Here is a 22,287-nt window from a genome sequence, read left to right as displayed (position 1 = left end):
TGCCGAGAAGGCATTCGATAGGGTGGACTGGACCTTCTTGCGGGGCACGTTGGAGGCTTTTCACTTTCCTCCGACTGTCATACATGCAATACTACAGATGTACACATCCCCCACAGCCAGAATCAAAATAAATAACACGCTGACCGACCCCTTCGATATCAGGAATGGAACCAGGCAGGGTTGCCCCTTGTCCCCCCCTACTCTTTGTCATGGTAATGGAGCCATTAATATGCTCCATCCAACGAAACCAGGAAATTGAGGGGATTAACCTACAGGGGACTCACCACAAGTCCGCCGCCTTTGCGGACGACTTGTTGGTAGTAATGTCCAGACCGGAAAGAGGCTTCCCTGCCTTCATGAACACACTAGAAGATTACAGCCAATGGTCCAACTTCAAAATCAATCTCTCCAAATCTGAAGCACTGAGTTTAAACATCCCGGGCAATGTCACTAAACTTCTTCAAAAGTCGTTCCCATTCAGGTGGCCAAAGAGCCACATTACCTATCTCGGCATCAAGATAGGGAAAGCCCCCAAATCCCTTTTTGACCTAAATTACAAGCCTCTCCTTCCCAAACTTACCACGCAAATAGCCTCTTGGAAAGCGCCTTTTATCTCTTGGATAGGCCGGAAAAATCTAATCAAAAGCATCATACTTCCAAAATTCATATACCTCTTTCAAATGTTACCTATACCAGTCCCCAAATCTTTCCTCTCTCAATGCAATTCTTTAATTTCCAATTACATCTGGAACAAACATAAACCAAGAATCAACTTTCACACACTGAGCCTCCCAAAGGACAAAGGGGGTATGGGACTCCCCAACATATCCACATATTATAAAGCCGCCGTCCTCTCTAGAGCAGTAGACTGGGTCAGACGCCCTCCGAATAAGTTATGGACGACAATAGAGGAACACCTGGCCCCCACCCCCTTACGAGCCCTTTTACTCGCTCCCCCCTGTCAGGGAAATAAAAGAACCTTTACCAACGAACTGACTAGAACACTTCTGGACAATTGGAACCGTAGCGTGGAGCTCCTGGCCCCCCCTCTCTCCCCACTTACCCTAATCTCCGATATACTAGACTCCAGCCTGAATCTTGCCAACACCGCGAAATCTTCACACCTGAGTAATGCAAAGATCCCAGCTACGGATCTCTTGGAGGACGGCTCTCTGGTCTCGAGGCAGGAGATGGGTGAGATCCCCCTCCTTTCTAAACTCACATTTCTTCATTACATGAAAATAAAACGCGCAATCCAACCACTACTGTCACACTCCAACCTCGCTAGACCCCTAACCACATTTGAATCATATTGCTTGCAAACAAGGTCTCCCAAAAAAATCCTATCTCGCTTATATAACACTCTACTTACAAAAGAATTAGTAGTAAAAAGAGCTTACATATTGAAATGGGAAAAAGATCTGAACACCACATTTACCGACGCTCAAACGAGCCAAATCTACGGTGCCTCGCACGGACCGTCATGTTGTGTGAGGGTCCAAGAGAACTCTTTCAAAGTAGTTGCGAGATGGTACATAGTCCCTGCCACGGTCGACACGTGGAAATCTGCCTCTTCGGATCTCTGCTGGAGATGCGAGGGGGACAGGAGAACGTATCTCCACATATGGTGGACGTGCCCTCGCCTCCAGATATTCTGGAAGACAGCAACTCAGCTGATCTCTGACCTTACAAGCAAACAGGGGGACCCAGAACCCATGCATCTGCTACTAAATTTCCCACTGTGGCCTAATGATAAGGCTAACTCGAAACTAGTGTCTTTTGTGAGCTCAGCCTGTAAACTGCTGATTGCCCAACTGTGGCGCACAACTATGATACCCACCATCTCGCAGCTACTACTGAAAATTGACCAATTATACTACGCGGAAGAGCTCTCTGCCCTCTCACGACAGAATATGTTCTCCTTTATGCAAGTTTGGAATGCCTGGAAGGATTACAAGTCCAAACCCCCCTTTTTGACGGCGGTTGCGCAGAGGATGCCATGAAGAACTCTAAGTCGTCTCCTCCCCCCATTAGGGGACTGAACGAGCTGATGACTTAGCCCCGATTATTATGGACATATGATGAATGGACCCTAGACCAACACCCTCTTCCTACTCCATCCCCCCCTATCTCTTCTCACTTTCTCTAATCTCTTGGACCCCCTGTTTCTCTTACTAAAACTGAGTTTCAAGGGTTAAAAGGCTTCTTTCAGAAATCTCAGTGATACCCCCCCTTCTATTTTCTCGTTTCTTTTATGTGTTTTTTTTTTTTAATAAGAAAAAGGAAAAAACGTTTTTTTATAATATTCTGAGGGTAAGGTATGGTCTTGCTCGACTTCCATCACTCGCCTGATATAATGACTATCAATTGACTTGAGATTGCCACCCCACGGACGACATCATACCTGGAAGGCGGTTCAATGCAAATTAGATTAATTGCGATGCTAGATCTATCTATGCTCTCTGTTATTTGTATACATTTTGTCTATAACGGTTCAATAAACAAAACATTAAAACAAACAAATGAAATGTGAAATTTAATCTTAAAAATTCCTAATGGTTTTGATTAAAAAGTATAAATAAGATTTTGATTACTCGCCTTAAGATCTTTTTCTTGTAGCCTTCATTGGGGTACATAGGAAACTATTGCTGTGTATGCTGCGGCCACTAGGAGGCTCATACTATGCAAAAAAAAGTTCGCTCTTCTCCAGCAGTATATACCCCTTTCACGACAAATGACATACTGGGTAGGTCATGGATCGTGTGAGGTCAATACCCGCCGCCTGCCGTTGGCAGTCCGCAGCGATCCGCGCACATATCAGCTGAATTCAACATCTGACATGTGTGCCTGCCAGGCGTGAGTGGAATCGTATGCCACCCGCACCCATTAACCCCTTACATCTCACTGCCAAAATCTAACAGCGAGTTGAATTAGCGCGCCGCCATAAGCATAACTTACCAAGCCCCATCAAAAGTCACAGGACGTGATCACGTGACTTCCGGTGGTTGCCATGGTAGCACAGGGTCATGTGACGAGTCCTGTAGCTATCATGAGTCATTTTTCTCTCATTGCTGGCAGACTGCCGTGTGTGAGAGTAAAGCAGCTTTTCTCCAGATCTCAGCTCTGTAGCTGTGATCTGGAGAAATTGAAGAGCGATCAGACTACTGATCGTTATAGTCCCCTAAGGGGGTTAATAATATTAAAAAAAAATTAAAGTTTTAAAAAAATAAAAAAAAAAATAAAAATAAATAAAAAAAGCCTAAGGCTATGTTCCCACGCTGCGTAAAATTCGCAGAATTTGCCGCGATTTTTTTGCAGAAATTCCACAGATTTTTCAAAAGGAAAGGAGGTGGACTAGCTCTGCGTACCAAGGTCTTCCGGGACAGTCTGGAGCCAATAGTATAATGGGTACTCCTTTCCCCTTAATTTTGTTGACCAGCTTGGGAGTTCAGTGAAAAAGGAGAGAACAGGTATGGAAAAAGAGAACTGTGACCAGAAAATCGTCAGAGCATCTGAGCCAATCGCTAGGGGATAGTAAGATCTGGTCATGAACTGGGCAATCTTACAATTCAGTCTGGGCGCTATCAGGTCGACATCAGGGTTGCCCTATCTAACGCAGATCCTGTCAAAGACTGTCACGTTTAGGGAGCATTCGCCAGTGGTGAGGCCCTCCTGGCTGAGGAAGTCGGCAGCCTAGTGTCCACTCCGGGAATGTGCACTGTTGAGATTGCTTGTACATTCAGTTCGGCCCATGACAGAATGCGAGACAGTTCTGACATCACTGCTCGGCTTTGAGTTCCTTCTTGGTCGCGTTATCAAATTGGAAGCGGATCGGACTGCAGAAGAGAAAAGCCTGCTAGTGAAGGAGAGCCAGGAAGATTGTTCTGAGCTCCAGGATGTTGACGGGAAGAGATGATTACAGAGAGTTACAATGTCCTGTACCGTAAGGTTCTGAAAAACTGCTCTCCAGCAGAGGAGGCTAGGGTCTGTTGTTATGCCCTTGCAATGCATCATCAGAAACGATCTTCTGCAACGAACGAAAGGTGAATGTCTCCTCCATTCCAGGAACCTCTTGATACGAGAGGGAAGTGTAACTGGTCGGTCAGGGGAGTGAATGGACTTATCCCATCTTGTAAGGAGAAAAAGCTGTAGGGGGCAAGTGTGAAACTGAGTAAATAGGACTGCTTCCATTGTGCCCAGTATGCTCATGCAGAGCTAGGGAGAGCATGGAGAGGGACGTCTGAAGATTCCCAGATGGGGATGCCCAGTCATGCTGAAGAGAATATGTTGATCTGGATTTCAACAGTTTGCACTGGTGACCACTTTGGCACCAGGAGGGGACTGGCTTGAAGGAGGGCTTCCTTTTTCCCTGGAGGATTGGAGATCTGTAATAGCGATTGATGTTCCTGCCTTAGAATTGACGACAGGAGCGAAAACGAGTTCTGCGAGTCTTGGGAGGTGGGCATCTGGGCTTCTGTTGCAGAAGTGAAGAAATTTTTTCCCGGTCGCGTCAGAAATTATCTTGTCTACCTTTTCTAGGACGAGTCGGGAGCCTTGGAAGAGGAGGATGGTGAGGGACTTCTTGGATGCTGAATCTGCATTCCCTGCCTTCAGCCATAACTCTGCAAATCATGACATTACTAGCTGCAAAGCTGAGCAAGCGGCTGCATCCAGTGAAGCCGTTACAAGGCATTTTCCTGTGTGGGCAATCAGGTCTGCTAGGTCAGCTGGAATTTAGCCCAGGCCGAAACGGCCTTAGAAACCCATGTTGAGGTGAAGAACAGGCAGATGGCTGATCCTGCAGCCTTGAAGGCACATTTTGCCAGGGTCTTGGTGTGCCTGTGGGAGGGATCCTTGAGGGAGGCCCCGTCAGAGGGGCAAAGTAGTGTTAATGGAGAGTCGGGAGAACAGAGGATCCACTGAGGAAGACTGCCCATTTTTGACAAAGATCAGAAGCTAATGGGTATAGATCATTCATGCATTTTCATCTTTTAAAATGTTTTTCTTTTCCAGGTATTCCCATTCCCTGGCGAAATGTCAGTCAAATTCAGCATGGTTGGCGAAAAGCAGAGGTCGCTTTAAATTCATGAAGGGTATTGTCTGTTCATATTGAGAAGGTTTCTCGTTCTTTACACAGGGTCTGATTAACAGCTATAATCAGGCAATCCGCCATATTCTTTAATTTAGAAATCTGTTTGGAGTCCAGATTGGAATCTGACTTGGAATGAGAGTCCAACTCCTGAATCGCCAGGGTGTTGGAGGAAAGAGAGCAGGAGAGGGATGCCATCCTGGAGGACACTGAATGAGATGGAGACCTGGAAGATGAACTAGTGTCTGCCCCTTTCTTAGATCTCTTACGAAGTCTGCCATGTTAAAGCCAAGGAACAGGGAAGTTCAACTCGCCCTGGGAAGCGAGCGGCACCCCTTGGTGGTAGCTGGAATAGGTAGTTGTTCTATGGGAGCCCCCCTGTGCCCGGGACCTGGGGAAAGGGAATACCTGTCCAGAAGGCCCCAGAATCCTTCTTCGCAGCACACTGCAGAAGACTTATCAGGCGTTCTAGACCGTATCTGTTGGGCAGCAGGAAGGTGACCAGTACTGTCTGGGGAAAGAGCAGGTAGGGGAATGGTGGCAAGGACCGACCGCTAGGAGGCTTCAAAGACTCTTGATGTGCTGGGGGGTAAGGGTCTTTCATCATAGACTAGGGAGTTAGCATTAGTGACAATTGCTCACTGTGATCTCTGTCTCCATGTGAGTTGACAGAATGACAACTCCCCTCTGTTGCCCTATCACAAGCTGAATCTGAAAGTAAAAAAGGAATTAAAAAAAAAACCACAACAAATAAAAAGGTAGTAACAGGGCTGAGAGCAGCCTCGGTGTCTGCCTCCTACTGACACTAAGCTAAAACTGAAAAGCTCCTCCCCAGCAGTATACACCCACCAAATGGCACTATTGCATGGTAGCAGCATCCACCCATAATCCCCCGTGTCCCTCAATGAAGAAATAGAGAAAAAAAAAATTATAGGGCAAAACGTCAAAAAAAAAAAAAAAGAAGATTTCATGTAAGAAAAGTTCTCAACTACTAATACGCACATGTTAATCAAGCTGAATATTCAATATTACTGGCCGGACACAAGAAGTACATTACCTGAAACATTTCCTTGCCAAAAAGATAATCCCATACTTGTCTTTGGACATCCCAGTTCACCAAATAACCCTGTTAATAAAAAAATAAAAGAATCTATCAGTTAAATGACTTTTGTTGTGTGTCAATAAAATTACTACTTTTTTGAGTGTTTTTTAGCTTATTCCATGTGGATTCAGTGTACACACACACACACACACACACACACACACATATATGATATTAGATTGAAAACAAGTGGTAAAGTGCACTGAAATGTTTGGCCACCCCAAGGGTGCACTGAGTGTCTTTGTTTGAACAGTCTTTCTGTGCTGACAGTCCAATTAAGGCCCTGAATAGTAATCCATCTTTATTTGTTGATCGCACCAGTTCAATTTTGCAAAAGACGATCTACCACAACTTTGTTTTTCCCCTTGGTGAAACACTAACATTACATTTGAACTCAAAACTTCTGGGAGTTTTCTGACCCATAAATATATGTCACCATATTATCAGTAAATTCAGAAACTGTTTTATAATTGATTAATTTTTATTATTTAGAAAAGTACAAAAAACAATACAGGTTATGCAGTTAATCAAAAATACATATCAAGCACATAGTTCCAAAAAGGGGGCAGTACAGAAAGTGAGGATACGTATAATAACGTATCTGGAGCATATGCACGCCGAGTAAAATTGATTCCCTCCCACCCGTGCTTCCCCCTGGAATGGACGGAGGGCGTTGATCACGTGTGCATAACACCGCCCCCCACATGCGCTCATTATATGGCATCCACCCTATTTAAACACACTCTCTTTCATTCCCCTCATGGCCCCCGAAGATTACCTCGAAACATGCGTCGGGCGAGGGTTGGGACCAGACATCTGAGCCTTACAAGTGATTAACATGGGTAAGTCTGGAGGATGGTGCTTTTAATCCATTGGTGTAGCGAACGGGCACATTTTGACTGCTTATTGTCGCTTGAGCGCCATCTAGTGTCCGTTAGTTGAACAGCTGGGATTTTTCTACCTAGATTTTAATCATTGTGCATATGCTCCAGATGCGTTATTATACGTGTACTACTGCCCATAGATAGATTGGGTCGATGTAGGCTCCGATGTCTGGTTTCCTTCCCCTTTCTGGGCTTTTTTTACTGGTGTCCTCACTTTCTGTACTGCCCCCTTTTTGGAACTATGTGCGTGATATGTATTTTTGATTTTTTTTTGTACTTTTCTAAATAATAAAAATTAATTTATAAAACAGTTTCTGAATTTACTGATAATATGATGACATATATTTATGGGTCAGAAAACTCCCAGAAGTTTTGAGTTCATGGGTTTCAGTGTATTGTGTGGGAGTGACCCGATGACCAAAGAATGAGGTCCCGCTTTCCCCTTGCTTTTGTGTTTACCTAAAATTACATTGCAGCCATCATTTTATCACAATTAATTGGTTACCAAAACCATTACTCGTTACTGAAAAATGTTTATTAAAAGGGAACCTGTCAGCAGGTTTTTGCTAGGTAATCTGAGTGCAGCATCATGCAATAGCAGAGAGCCTGATTCCAGGGATGTATCACTAAAGCTACATTCACACTTCCGTTGTTTTGCATCCATCACAATCCGTCGCCTTGAGGAATTACGGTATCCTGCAAAATATTTTGAGGAATCCATTTTTTCCCCATAGACTTCTATTAGCGACGGATTGTGACTGATGGCCTTGCGTTGCATCCGCCGCGTGATGGATCAGTCGTTTACTGACTGTCAGGCGGGAGCAACAGAATGTAACGTTTTTTGGAGCGGCAAAAAAACGCACTCTGCAGGTATCCGTTGCAATCTGTCAAGAGCTATAATGGATGTCTATGGTGCTGTATTCCGTCATGCTCTACTGAGCATGCCCAGCATGTTTGGCACACCCCGGATCACGACGGATCCGTCCAAAAATGGACGCACAGCGGATGTAACGGACGCGACGGATCAGTTTTTTCACAGGATTCCTGTGAATGGAATCCTATTATATAACACATCCGTTGCATCAGTTGACATCTAAAAAACGATGGATCGCAATGATGGACCTGACGGATTTAAAACAACGGAAGTGTGAATGTAGCCTTACTGGAATGCTTGGTGTAGTTTTGATAGAATCTCTGTTTTGTCGGATGTAGATATAGCAGAGCTAAGCTTCTGTGCTGTGTGTAACATCGCACACATCCCTGTCTGACAGCCTCATGTGTACATTGTGTGTTGTGAGCAAGCTGCCAAATCAGTGTTGGGGGCGATGTTACACGGATTCGCTGGACTGGCCTGAATGTGAACCCTAGTCCTGCAGTGATAATCTTCTGCTGATAAAACACTGGTTGTATTGAATGTAGAGCACACATACTAGTAAGTGACATTTCTGGAACCAGGGTTAACGCTTACATTATGCTGCTCTCAGATTATATAGCAAAAACCTGCTGACAGATTTTTTTTTTTGTTCGGGAAAACTGGATATATTCAATATTAAGGGACTGCCTGCTAGCTACTACAGACTCCGCAGAGTCTGGTTAGTAAAGATTTATTACTAGCCAAGTTTATCAATCAGAATTCTTGGAGACAAGATATAATGGGAGCCAAGTTGCTGTAATTAACAGAAACTAATGTGGATAGCAAATGACCAAAGAACGCGTGGAATTATCGATATATTATTATGAAAAATAAGTCAGTTACCTTCTGAAATGGAAGAATATAAAAAAGTCCAGACGGATCCTTTACTTCATCAATCTGATTCGCTGTGAATGTCTTTAAGCGAGCGGTCTTTGATCTGAATTGACAGTTTGGAATCACACTAACAAAAAAAAAACAAAAACACATTAACTTTAAAGCAGCAATAAATGTCAGAAAAATTAAGGCTCTGTTCACACTACTATTACACAGTCTACTATTAAGAAAAAAGGCAAGACCTTAGAAATAAAGTCAATTCTACTTATTAGGGTCCCATAACAAATCACAACAGTCCTGGCTTTAGGAGTAGTGGAAGCGACATGAATAAAACCTAAAGCAGACACTATAATACATTTATGCCAAAATATTTACCTATATACAACTGCATCTCAATAAATTAGATCAAAAAGTTACTTTATGTCAGTAACATCAGAAAAGAGCAAAGTCCTGCACTACACATGCACTCATACCGCACCATAGGCTCATTCCTCACTGGGATAACACGATCCAGCTGTCAGGTCAGGAAACCGGTTCAGTGTGCAGGTCGGCACAGGAACAGTCAGTCCCAATAATACCAAAGAAGAAGAATACGACCGCACCAACTGTGATTTTTCATCCGGTGAATCTTTATTCCATTTTAACGGTGTGCGATGCAGGCGGGTGGAGGAGACCTGGATGCAGCCCCTCGCTGCGGACGACGGTCGTTTCGCCTCTGAATGGGCTTCTACGGGTGGACCCGTAGAAGCTCATTCAGAGGCGAAACGGCCGTCGTCCGCAGCGAGGGGCTGCATCCAGGTCTCCTCCACCCGCCTGCATCGCACACCGTTAAAATGGAATAAAGATTCACCGGATGAAAAATCACAGTTGGTGCGGTCGTATTCTTCTTCTTTGACTTTATGTCAGTAATTCAATACAAAAAGGGAAACTCCTATATTATATAGTCATTACACACAGGGATCTATTTCACGTGTTTATTTCTGTGAATGTTGATGATTATGGCTTACAGCCAATGAAAACCCAAAAGTCATTATCTCAGAAAATTAGAATATTATAGAAGACCAACTAAAAAAAAAAGATTGTAAACTCAGTAATGTTGGTCTACTGAAAAGTATGTAGAGTAAATGCCTCAATACTTGGTTGAGGCTCTTTATGCATAAATTACTGCATCATTGAGGCGTGGTATGGAGGCGATCAGCCTGTGGCACTGCTGAGGTGTTATGGAAGCCCAGGTTGCAATGATAGCAGCCTTCAGCTCGTCTCCATTGTTGGATCTGGTGTCTCATCTTCCTCTTGACCATTCCCCATAGATTCTCTATGGGGTTTAGGTCAAGTGAGTTTGCTGGCCAATCAAGCACAGTGATACTGTGATTATTAAACTAGGTATTAGTACTTTTCACAGTGTGGACAGGTGTCAAGTCCTGCTGGATAATGAAATTTCCATCCCCAAAAAGCTTGTCGGCAGAGGGAAGCATGAAGTCCTCTAAAATTTCCTGGTATACAGCTGCACTGACTTTGGCCTTGATAAAACACAGTGGACCTACACCAGCAGATGACATGGATCCCCAAACCATCACTGATTGTGGAAACTTCACACTAGACCAAAAGCAGCTTGGATTGTGGCCTCTCCACTCTTCCTCTGGGACCGCGATTTCCAAATGAAATGTAAAATTTACGGTCATCTGAAAACATCACCTTGGACCATTGAGCAACAGTCCAGTTCTTTTTCTCCTTGGCCCAGGTAAGGAACTTCTGGTGTTGTCTATTGGTCATGAGTGGCTTGACACAAGGAATAGTGAGTTTTAGATGCTGCAGATTTTCTGCACTTCAGCTAAATTAGGTTACTTGTGTTTTCGTACATGCGTTTTTGATGCTGTGGCATTTGTCTCTTGTTGGCATTCACATGTTTTAGATAAACTTTTTTTCTGTCTTGTATTTGACTATGATAAAACTGCTTCTGACTTGTCGAATGTTCGTGCTGTGGGCTATTGTGACCGCGGTGTTAAAGGCAGAGGATGTGAGCACGCATGTGCTGCCCACGCACGAGCATTCGACAAGTCAGAAGTAGGAGGACAGAGTCTTCAGTAAAATGGCGCATGCGCTGACTCAGACGCCATTTTACTGAAGAGTTGCTTTAATATGTAAAGATTCTATGGTGCATGCGCCAGCCAAAGCTATAATAGCGGCGACAAAGGGGACAAATTTATATAACGGCCAGCTAAGCACACAGGGGAGGAATATTTACACAAGACCCACATAGTTCTGCCCCAATGCTCAAGCCACTGCACCAATGATGTCATTTCTGAAGCTTTGATAAAGGATTTTTCTGCAATAAAGCATTCAATCTCTAAACTGAAGGTATTAGTTGATTTCCCATCCTAGCGCCAGTATGGCACTGCCTGTACTTTATATGTGAAAAACCAGCTGGTCGGTTCCCTTTAAAGGGAACCTGTCATCAGAAATTTAGCTTTAAACCTAAAAGTTTCCCCCTCTGCAGCTCCTGGGCTGCATTCTAGCAATGTTCCTGTACTTTTTGTGGCCCCTTTTATACCAAATTAAATACTTTATAAACTTGTACCTTTTGCTATGCAAATTTTGTAAATCGTCCATGGGGGCGGGCTCTCTGCTGACCGTTGCTGTTCCTCCAGCAGATTTACGCCGCCCCCCCCAACGCTGAATTTCATATCTCAGGACGCCGCCCGTGGTCCCGCGCATGCGCTGTGCGACTGTAGCGGGACTGTGCACTGTGTGCACGTGTGACCGCTGGTGACGTTTTGCGCAGGCACGAGGTTATGGGCGGCGCTGTGAGTTTCATCACCAAGTGCCGCCCATAACCTCGTGACCGCACTTTCCCCTCTTCCTCCAGCGTTCTGCGCAAGCGCTTGCTGGCCAGATGACCCGACGTCACCTCTTTCCCATCTTGCCCTGTTGCAGGACGCTGGAGGCAGTGGGGGAAAGCGCGTCCACGAGATTATGGGCGGGCACTTGCGATGCAATCACAGTGCCGCCCATAATCTCGTGCTTGTGACACACGTCACCAGCGATCCTGGCGTGGGCGGCACCTCGGGTGCAGTGGGCGGCGTCCTGATGGATGAAATGGAGCGTGGGGGGACGGCGTCAATGTGCTGCAGGAACAGCAACAGTCAGCAGAGAGCCCGCCCCCATGGACGATTTACAAAGTTTACATAGCAAAAGGTACAAGTATTTAATTTGGTTTAAAAGGGGCCACAAAAAGTACAGGAACCTTGGTAGAATGCAGCCCAGGAGCTGCAGAGGGGGAAACTTTTAGGTTTCAAGCTAAATTTCTGATGACAGGTTCCCTTTAAAGTCAATTGGCTTCTAGTTAGTTGTAGGTGACTAGCCAGTATAGGCTAGGTAACAAAGACCATAAAGTGAAGGGTTAATACTAACTTGGGAGAGGTGTCCTAGTAATCGTATAATCATAGCGCTCTGATTAATTCAATCATATTTAAGCACTGATCGTATTAAATGATGTGCTGTATTGAATGTACCCCGATAGCGTTCACAGCATTTTGGATGCTGTGTTTTTTGCTGCATCTAAAAGCGCAGCGTTGTAAGTACAAGCACAGTGGATAGAATTTCTAGAAATCCCGTGCCCACTGTGCTCATTTTTCCCTTAGCGAAAACGGACCTGTGGAGCAGCTTCCCGAACCACGATCATGTAAATTCTTTGTTGTGGAGATGTAAGCGTTTTCTGCAGGGGCAACACAATGAGAGACCGCAACTGCCCGAGCCCGGATCGCAGGCACGAGCAGCTGTAGCCCCACAGATCAGGACCTGCTGCAGGTCCTGATTGTCTGTACATACCACTTGCTACTATGTTTCTATGTGCTCATCAGGCTTAGTACAACTATAAGCCAGAGCGCTACTGATAGACGCAGGAGCCGGCGTCTTTCTGAATGCAGCGCTCCACGTGGCTGTGTAGACACTGCTGTATTGTGATTTAATTATACCACTGCTGCATTATGATTTCATTGTGACACAGTGCGGCCAGCAATATATTGCCGAGCTTGTCACTGAGTGTGGAGGCGCTGAGGCTGTCATTTCTCACAGACCTAAGCGCTGATGACAGGCGCCCTAAGTGTGGTGTTCCATGTGGTTGTAATGCAGCTACATTGATTAGTATTACAATGGAATCAAAGGACAGGGATATCATTTCAGCCTCTCAACTGATTATATAACCTATCTCCATTGTGTTGGCTGACCCTGAGATAAGGTCCTTGACGCGCGTTTCACCTACGACTAATGGCTTTCTCCAAGGGCCTTTTTTTCCCCTTCAATTACAGTATTTTTCTGACTATTAGATGCACTTATCAAGATAGAATCTTGATAAAATTTATATGGGTTTCATAGTCTGCAGGAAGTAAGGCCAGCAGTGCCAGACCTCCCAGACTGCTTCCTTAAAGGGAACCAGTCACCTGTTTTTTTACCCTATAAGCTGCAGCCAGCACCAGTGGGCTCTTATATACAGCGTTCCAGAATACTGTATATAAGAGCCCAGTCCACTGTGTAGAACGTAAAAATCAAACCGGTCGCTGTGGTGGATGTGGCTAAGATGGGAGTCTTCGTCCTCCGGTGTCGGCGCTGCTTCTTTCGGCCATCTTCGTACTTCTGAAGCCTGTGTGCATGATGCGTCTACGTCATACACACTTGCCGATCCCGCACAGGCACACTACAATACTTTGATCTGCCATGCTCAGGACCTGAATGCCGGCGAGTGTGGATGACGTTAGACGCATCATGCATCACGGCTTCAGAAGGACGACAGAGGCGGCGACAAAAATGGCCGAAAGAGGCAGCGCCGGCAGCGGAGGACGAAGACGCCCATCTGAACCAACTCCATCGCAGCGACCGGTTTAGGTGAGTATTATAAAGTGTTTTTCATGTTGTACATAGCGGCCTGGGCTTTTATATACAGCGTGTTAGAATGCTGTATATAAGAGCCCACTGGTGGTGGCCGCAGCTTATAGGGCAAAAAACTGGTGATAGGTTCCCTTTAAGTTATAGGATCACAGCGCTTATGAATGCTCTACCCTATCGCTGAGATACCTAAGCAGCTGCATAGTTATTTCTCCATCTATGTACTTATTGCTGATCAGGAGAGACTGAGCTGAGCTTGCTAGGTTTAATAGAATGGATCTGAAGAAAAATATGACAGTCACACATATTTAATAAGTTGCTTTACACTTAGCAGAATAGTCTCCGTGTCCCAGATAAAGGCTGATCTCCTGCATTTCCACATGTGGCTCTGTCAGGGCACCATATATGTGATGCTGTCCTTGTTTGCCCACATTTGTGTGTGGTCATGAACAGCACAGAAAATCAGCGCAGCACAGCTTTATATAAACATCTATCACAGGCATCCTTTATAGCGTGGATATTAGAATAACTTCTACTAAACTGTACAGCTATATTGTATATAAGGAATATAAGTGGCATAAATGAAAGATATTACACATGTGATACCCCAGGCTCATAGCGGAATCCACAATAAATGGACTGGTGCTTCTTATAAACTTTGGTACAAGGCAAACAATGTAAGTATTGGGAACTTATGCCACTTTAGAATAATTCCATACCCCCCTCTTCTACCCTAGAGCACCAAGTAAGAAGCACAACTGAAGAAAACAAATATTAATCCCACATTACCGCCTCCATATCTTTATATCACCAGGGTAGTTTTAATATTAGGATTTTTCCAATTTATATTGTTGTCTAAACCTGGGTGCGTCTTATAGTCAGGTGCATCTTATAGTCCGAAAAATATGATATCTCCAATACTTATGTACCACCCTAATTTTACACGGGCCTGTGCATCATCTCCTTGGTCTTCCCCTCTTCTCCAACATTGGGTAATGTAGCAATTAAGAAGCATAAAAAGTTTCAATTTGCAACCCCCCAAAAATTGGATTACCTTGTAACATTTGACAGTCTCAGGCTCTTCTCTTATCTAACACTGGGAAGCGTACTACCATGCTTATAAAGTTGCACTGAGGTAATTGGTGACAAATTTATGATTTAAAAATGTCATTATTCTATTATAGAAAAATGGGAATAAGTGCGGTAACGTTACTGATGTCACCGTTCTTCAGAGTCGCCGGGTCTCACACAGCAGGACCTGGCAGAACGAGGCTCCATAGACTTCTTTGGTTGGATTCGCTGGACTACATCGGACAGACGTGGTTTTTTTATACATTTTTTTATTATAATATATATATATATATATATATATATATATATATATATATATATATATATATATATATATATATATATATATATATATATATATATATATATATATATATATATATATTAGTGGTGAATTAGGGAAAGTATCTGTTTTATTTCTCTGTCACAGTCCAATAATGGTCTGGCTCACTATTGTAGTGGTGCTCAGGAGAAAATAGTAGTAGTAATAAGAAGAAAAAACTCCGGCACACGATTGTTGTGAGAAAAATTTTTTGTTGTTTATTATTATAATTTCAGTATTAACGTTTCGGCTAATGCCTTTTCCGAAACTAAAATATGTAAAAAAACAGAAAAAGTGGAACATCAGTACCGTGGGTTCATATTACAATATCATATCAACATCCAATGATACACATGTATAGAAAAACATTATTACCTAAATGCTGAAACAAGATATATTCTCTAGGAAGAAGCATCAAAAACATTGATGTACTCAATATCTATAAGAAAAATCACATATTAACCCCTTCACGACCGGCCGATTTTTCGCTTTCCGTTTTTTTTTTTCGCCATTCTTTTTCTGAGAGACGTAACTTTTTTATTTTTCAGTCAATATGGTCATGTGAGGGCTCATTTTTTGCGGAACGAGCTGTACTTTTAAATGAAACCATCAGTTTTCCCATATAGTGTACTAGAAAATGGCAAAAAAATTCCAAATGCTGAAAAATTGCAAAAAAAGTGCGATAGCACTATGGTTTTTGAGATATTTTATTCACTGTGTTCACTATATGGTAAAACTGATGTGTGGGTGTGATGCCTCAGGTCAGTGCGAGTTCGTAGACACCAAACATGTATAGATTTACTTTTATATAAGGGGTTAAAAAAAAAAATCGGAAGTTTGTCCGAAAAAAGTGGCGCACGTTTTACGCCATATTCCGTGACCCGTAGCGTTCTCATTTTTCGGGATCTTAGGCTCAATGACGGCTTATTTTTTGCGTCTCGAGCTGACGTTTTTAACGGTACCATTTTTGCGCAGATGCTACGTTTTGATCGCCTCTTATTGCATTTTGCGCAAAAGTTGTGGCGACAAAAAAACGTCGTTTTGGCGTTTGGAATTTTTTTGCCGCTACGCCGTTTACTGATCAGATTAATTGATTTTATATTTTGATAGATTGGGCGTTTCTGAACGCGGCGATACCAAATGTGTGTATATTTTTTATTTTTTTAACCCTTTAATTTTCAATGGGGCGAATGGGGGGTGATTTGAACTTTAAGGTTTTTTTGTTTTTTTTTAATTTTTTAAAACTTATTTTTTAACTTTTTTTTTTTATTTTACTAGTCCCCCTAGGGGGCTATTGCGATCAGCATTCCGATCGCTCTGCAGTATCTGCTGATCACAGCTGCAAGGCTGTAAACAGCAGATACGCTGTCTTTCTCTTTTGCTGTGCCCCGGGCACAGCGAAAGTGAAACTAAGTCAGGTGTAGTACAGGAGTCATCACATGACCCTGTGCTACCATGACAACTATCGGGAGTCACGTGATCGCGTCACGTGACTTCCGGTTTCGGCGGTAAGTAAAAACTTTACCGCGATCGCGCTTATAATGGCGCTGTCATGTATTGACAGCGCCATATAAGGGGTTAATCGGCACGAGCAGATAACGATTCTGCTCGTGCCTAGCAGGCACACATCTCAGCTGTGAAAATCAGCTGAGATGTGTGCCGATCGCGGCATGCTGCCGCCGGAGGACCGCGGGCAGTAAGATTATGTCATTTAGGACGTAATTTTACGGCCCGCGGTCGTTAAGGGGTTAAAGATACATGTCAGAAAATAGGGAAAATGTCTCTGTGTCTATATGTGTGTTTTATTTTTTAGGTCTCCTTTTCTGGACCACGTCTGATTCAATTGACTACGTCAGCCCTGCGTGGATTATTTTTTATTTTAAAGCCCTGTGCGCACACTGCGTTGTTACCCACGTTTTTGCTGCAGAAATTTCTTGAGAAAATGGTTGTAACCTTTCTGCAGACATTCCTCAGCCAAACCTATGGGAGAAAAAAATCAGCTGTGCACACTGCGTTTTTTTTCTCAAGAAAATTCTTTCTGTAGATTTTCTTGAGAAAAAGAATGAGCATGTCACTTCTTTTCTGCAGCTAACTGCGTTATTTCACTCCATTGACTGATGTAATCATGAAATAGCGCAGGAATAACACAGGTAGCAAATTCTGTATGTTTCATTGCGTTTTCCTGCGTTATACCCGTGGTATTTCTTGTTTTTCGGGACAATGTTCATCACTGCCTGCATTTTGCAAGGAAGTGATGTCATTCTGACAAGAAGAGGAAGCGAAGCAGAGTAAACACACACACACACAGACATAGAATACACACACATCACACACACAGACAGATCACACACAGACATATAGAATACACACACACACACACAGACATATAGAATACACATAGAAATCAAACGTACATATTAAAAATAAAAAAACGAAAACAAAAACATGGCTCCACCATATTTTTACCATCCAGCCAAGGTAAGCACACAGCGGCGGCCCGGTATTCTCAGGCTGGGGAGGGCGAGGGACAGGGTTAATGACCCCCCCTCCCGCAGCCGAGAATATCAGCCCGCAGCTGCCCCCAGAATGTCACATCCATTATGCGACCGTCCCAGCGTGTTACCGGCTGTTCCCGATTGCCGTGATGCAGTGGCAATCGAGGTAATAATGAGTTAATGGCAGCGCATAGCTGCCACTAAGTCCTAGCTTCTATGAGACAGCTTCCATGATTAACCTGTAAGTAAATAAACACACACCAAAAAAATCCTTTATTTTAAATAAAATAACAAAAAAGCCCCCTCTTTCACTACTTTATTAACCCCCCCAATACACAGCTCTGGCGTAATCCAAAGACGTCCCACAACGCTTGCATTCAGCCGCATCTGACACATACTCAATGCAGCCTCGTTCAGTGAGCGATGCTGCAGGGTGAACACATTACCGCTCGCGAGAACTGCAGTGTCCCGCAAGAAATACTGGGGGGGGACACAAACATAAAAAAATAAAGCTGTAATATCTATCCCTCTATTATCTCTCTCTATCCCTTTATTATCTATGAATGTATCTATCTATCCATTATCTATCCATCAATCTATATTCATTTATCCATCTTTCTATTTATCTATGTATCCATCTATCCATTATTTATCTATCTCTGTCTATCGATTATCTATCTATCTACATTATTTATTGCTGTTAAAGCATTAAAAGACGCAGGTACCAACTTGTGGAAAAACGCACCAAAAGCGCACAAAAAATGTGGTAAAAACGCATGCGTTTTTCGGTGCGTTTTTTAACGCAGGTGCGCTAATCTTTCAAGAAATTTCTTGAAAAAAAATCCTTTTTCTAGTGCACACAGGGCCTTAAAGTGGTGAACCAGAGATTTTGTCAGAGTGTTTATATAAAGCATTTTTGTGTTTTTCCTTATTGCAGGGTTAATAATGGGGGTGTCTGATCGACACCTCTCCATTACTAACCCCTGGGTTTGACGCCATCTGACAATTCACAGCTGGCATTAACCCGTACCAAGGCAATCAAGAAGAGCCAGGGCAGAGCACCAAAATTGGAGCAACTAATGGATGCACCACTTCTGAGGGCTGTTATTTTTAGGCTAGGAAGGGTCAGTTAACCAAGGACCATCCCAGCCTGATAATATCAGTCCACAGCTGTCTGCTTTACCTTGTCTGGTTATTTAAAAAAAATAAATAGGGTGACCCCATGCCATTTTAGTCATTTAATTATTTATTTGGTTAATAGACAGCTTTACACTATTACGTTTGCACATGTTTAAAAGGAATCTGTCACCTACTCACCTGTGGGCTGGTCTGTTGCGCATTGCTGGTCTTGACACAACGCTTCCTCTCTGCTTGCAATCGCCGTCCTCCGTCTTGCTTCATGTGGATGACGCATTCTACGTCATCGTGTCCTCCATTGCACTCCTGCGTACTCCTCTCTGTCCTACTGTGGGCAGAGCAAAGTATTGTAATGCGCAGACATGGGAAAAGGTCAAAGACTGCATGCGCACTACAATACTTCGGTCTGCCCTCAGCTGGGCAGATAAAAGTGTGCAGAAGCGTAACGGAGGACATTGTATGGATGGCATAGGATGCATCATCTACATGAACAAAGGTGGAGGATTGGGATCGTAAGGATAGAGGAGGCACCGGATCACGACCAGCGATGCCAATTTGACCGGGCCGCCCTGCAGGTGAGTAGGTAACAAATTCCCTTGAACACAAAAATTAGTAATTGCTTGAATTCAATAAATTCTGGTCCGTGTCACACAGATTGTACACTGATGCCATGCGTGTGATGTACATGTTTTCCACGGACCCATAGACTTTTATTGGCCCTGGTCATTCGTGTCGTCAGAAAAAAATAGACATGTGGATCACATGTAGAAACTCAGCTATGTAAGCAGCACCATAGATAATGAGTGTGTGTGTGTGTGTGTGTGTGTGTGTGTAAACGGATCCCACATGTACCGGAAACCTGGCTGTGTGAAGGGGCCTTGTAGCGGCGTTTCCACAATCTGTATGTGTGACTGCGACCTTTCAGCAATAGGAGTATGTGCACACTGCGCATTCAGACAGCAGAGCCACTGCAGCGCCACTAAGGTAACCCACTAGAGGAGAAAGCCAACAGGGCCAAAATCACATTATGCACAGAAGGAACCACTGACATCAATGGGGCAAAATCTGAAAGTTTGTCCGCCATTTAGGACATACTACCACTGTACACTAACGGAGCCTGAACTGCCCCCCTTAGGGTACTTTCACACTTGCGTTCAGTGGAGTCCGTCACTATGGAGAATAGCGCAGTCCGTTAACGCACTGCGCTATTCTCCATAGACTTGTATGGACGACGCACTGTAACGCAAGTGTCAGCATTGTATTTGCTGGACGACACAGCGTCGTTATTTTGACGCTGCGTCGGATCGAAGAAACGCAACATGTAACTTTTTTTGAGCAGCGCAATCCGTAGGATTTCACTGCGCATGCTTTTTTTTTTAAAATCAAACTTTATTTTGTCTCTCGATGGCCGAACGTTCAGCTGAGCGCCGGGCTTCCGGCATGTGAGAGCGATCAGCTGAGCGCCGGGCCGCCGGCATGTGAGAGCGATCAGATGAGCGCCCGGCAGCCGCCATGTGAGAGCGATCAGCTGAGCGCCCGGCCGCCGGCATGTGAGAGCGATCAGATGAGCGCCCGGCAGCCGCCATGTGAGAGCGATCAGCTGAGCGCCCGGCCGCCGCCATGTGAGAGCGATCAGCTGAGCGCCAGGCCGCCGGCATGTGAGAGCGATCAGCTGAGCGCCGGCATGTGAGAGCGATCAGCTGAGCGCCGGGCCGCCGGCATGTGAGAGCGCTCAGCTGAGCGCCGGGCCGCCGGCATGTGAGAGCGATCAGCTGAGCGCCCGGCCGCCGGCATGTGAGAGCGATCAGCTGAGCGCCCGGCCGCCGGCATGTGAGAGCGATCAGCTGAGCGCCGGGCCGACGGCATGTGAGAGCGATCAGCTGAGCGCCCGGCCGCCGGCATGTGAGAGCGCTCAGCTGAGCGCCGGGCCGCCGGCATGTGAGAGCGCTCAGCTGAGCGCCGGGCCGCCGGCATGTGAGAGCGCTCAGCTGAGCGCCGGGCCGACGGCATGTGAGAGCGATCAGCTGAGTGTTCACAATAGTCTGCTGCCGGTAAAACTGTAAAGAAGAAAAAATAAATTAAAAAAAAACACCTTTCCGTTGTTTTGTACGATCCGTAGCATCCGTTACACAACGCAATGCTACGGAAGCCGTCCAATGCAAGTGTGAAAGTAGCCTTATAGTGGACAGGGGCAGTCTGGACTGTCTCAATCATTGGAGAGCAGCAATAATGCACGTGTGAGCCCAGCAGTGTCAGTGTGCACAATGCCGAAAGCGGGTACTATGGGCCTACAATACACAGCTGGTCCTCCAATGTGAGGCCAGTGAGAGGACACCGCAGGATAGAGAGTACCCCAGCCCCTGCCACGACTTTATGCGACTCTATGGTAGGCAGCCCGCCGGCGCCCTGCTCTCCGCTCACAGCGCACCTGACTTCTCCGTTGCTGTACCCGATCTTGGCGGTGTAGGCCCCGTTATCTAACACCAAGGTGGTCATCCCGGGTCTGGAAACCCCGCACACAGTATAGGGATCATCCGGGAATCGTGTGACGTGAGCCGTACGAGCCTTGCGCCGCTCCTCCCGCTGCATTGTGGGAACTGGGAGGACTGTGTTCACCTCCCTGGGCACAGATAGTCTGAGAGCGGGCTGTTTCACTGTGTGAGTGAGTGTGCCGTAAAGCACGGCGCGGCAGGACATGAGATGGGAGTGACTTCTCGCCGTGTAATGGAAACGCCTTGTGGTGTCTCTGCCAGGACTCCTCACAGCTGCAGACATTGTGCTAGCGTGCGGCCATTGTATTGTCATGCAGCCATTGTGCTAGCGTACAAGCATGCTGCTGTTGTGATGTGATGCAGCCATTGTGGAAGTGTGCGGCCATTCTGTTGTCATGCAGCCATTGTGCAAGCATGCAGCCATTGTGCTAACGTACAAGCATGCAGCCATTGTATTGTCATGCAGCCATTGTGCAAGCATGCAGCCATTGTTTTGTCATGCGGCCATTGTATTGTCATGCAGCCATTCTGCTAACGTACAAGCATGCCGCCATTGTGCAAGCATGCAGCCATTGTATTGTCATGCGGTCATTGTGCTAACGTACAAGCATGCGGCCATTGTGCTAGCATGTTGTCATTGTATTGTCATGCAGCCATTGTGCTAGCATTATAAGCATGCTGCTGTTGTGCAAGTGTGCGGCCATTGTGCAATCATGCAGCCATTGTATTGTCATGCGGCCATTGTGCTAACGTACAAGCATGCGGCCATTGTGCTAGCATGTTGTCATTGTATTGTCATGCAGCCATTGTGCTAGCATTATAAGCATGCTGCTGTTGTGCAAGTGTGCGGCCATTGTGCAAGCGTGCAGCCATTGTGCTAGCTTACAAGCATGCTGCAATTCTGTTGTCATGCAGCTATTGTGTTGTCATGCAGCCATTGTACAAGCATGTGGCAAGTGTGCGGTCATTGTCCTAGCATGCTGCCATTGTATTGTCATGCAGCCATTGTGCTAGTGTACAAGCATGCTACCGTTGTGTTATCAAGCAGCCATTGTGCAAGTGTGCGG

General features: G+C 45.0%; 1 protein-coding gene across 1 annotated transcript in view; it reads right to left on the bottom strand.

Moving 5' to 3' along the window:
* The window catches only part of ACTR6 (actin related protein 6), a 53,310-nt gene extending 31,945 nt beyond the window's left edge, over positions 1-21,365 (bottom strand). The window contains exons 1-3 of the mRNA XM_075344684.1: positions 21,157-21,365; positions 8,832-8,949; positions 6,147-6,215 (exon numbers count right to left, since the gene is read on the bottom strand). Of these exons, the coding sequence (XP_075200799.1) occupies positions 6,147-6,215; positions 8,832-8,949; positions 21,157-21,317 (348 nt within the window). The 5' untranslated portion in view covers positions 21,318-21,365. The remainder of the gene's footprint in view (positions 1-6,146; positions 6,216-8,831; positions 8,950-21,156) is intronic.
* Between the last annotated feature and the right edge of the window lie 922 nt (positions 21,366-22,287).

This window comes from Anomaloglossus baeobatrachus, chromosome 4 (genome assembly GCF_048569485.1).
Source record: "Anomaloglossus baeobatrachus isolate aAnoBae1 chromosome 4, aAnoBae1.hap1, whole genome shotgun sequence".
Taxonomy (NCBI): domain Eukaryota; kingdom Metazoa; phylum Chordata; class Amphibia; order Anura; family Aromobatidae; genus Anomaloglossus; species Anomaloglossus baeobatrachus.
Note: the sequence above shows the minus strand (reverse complement) of the source record. Positions and strands in the feature narration are given on the sequence as shown.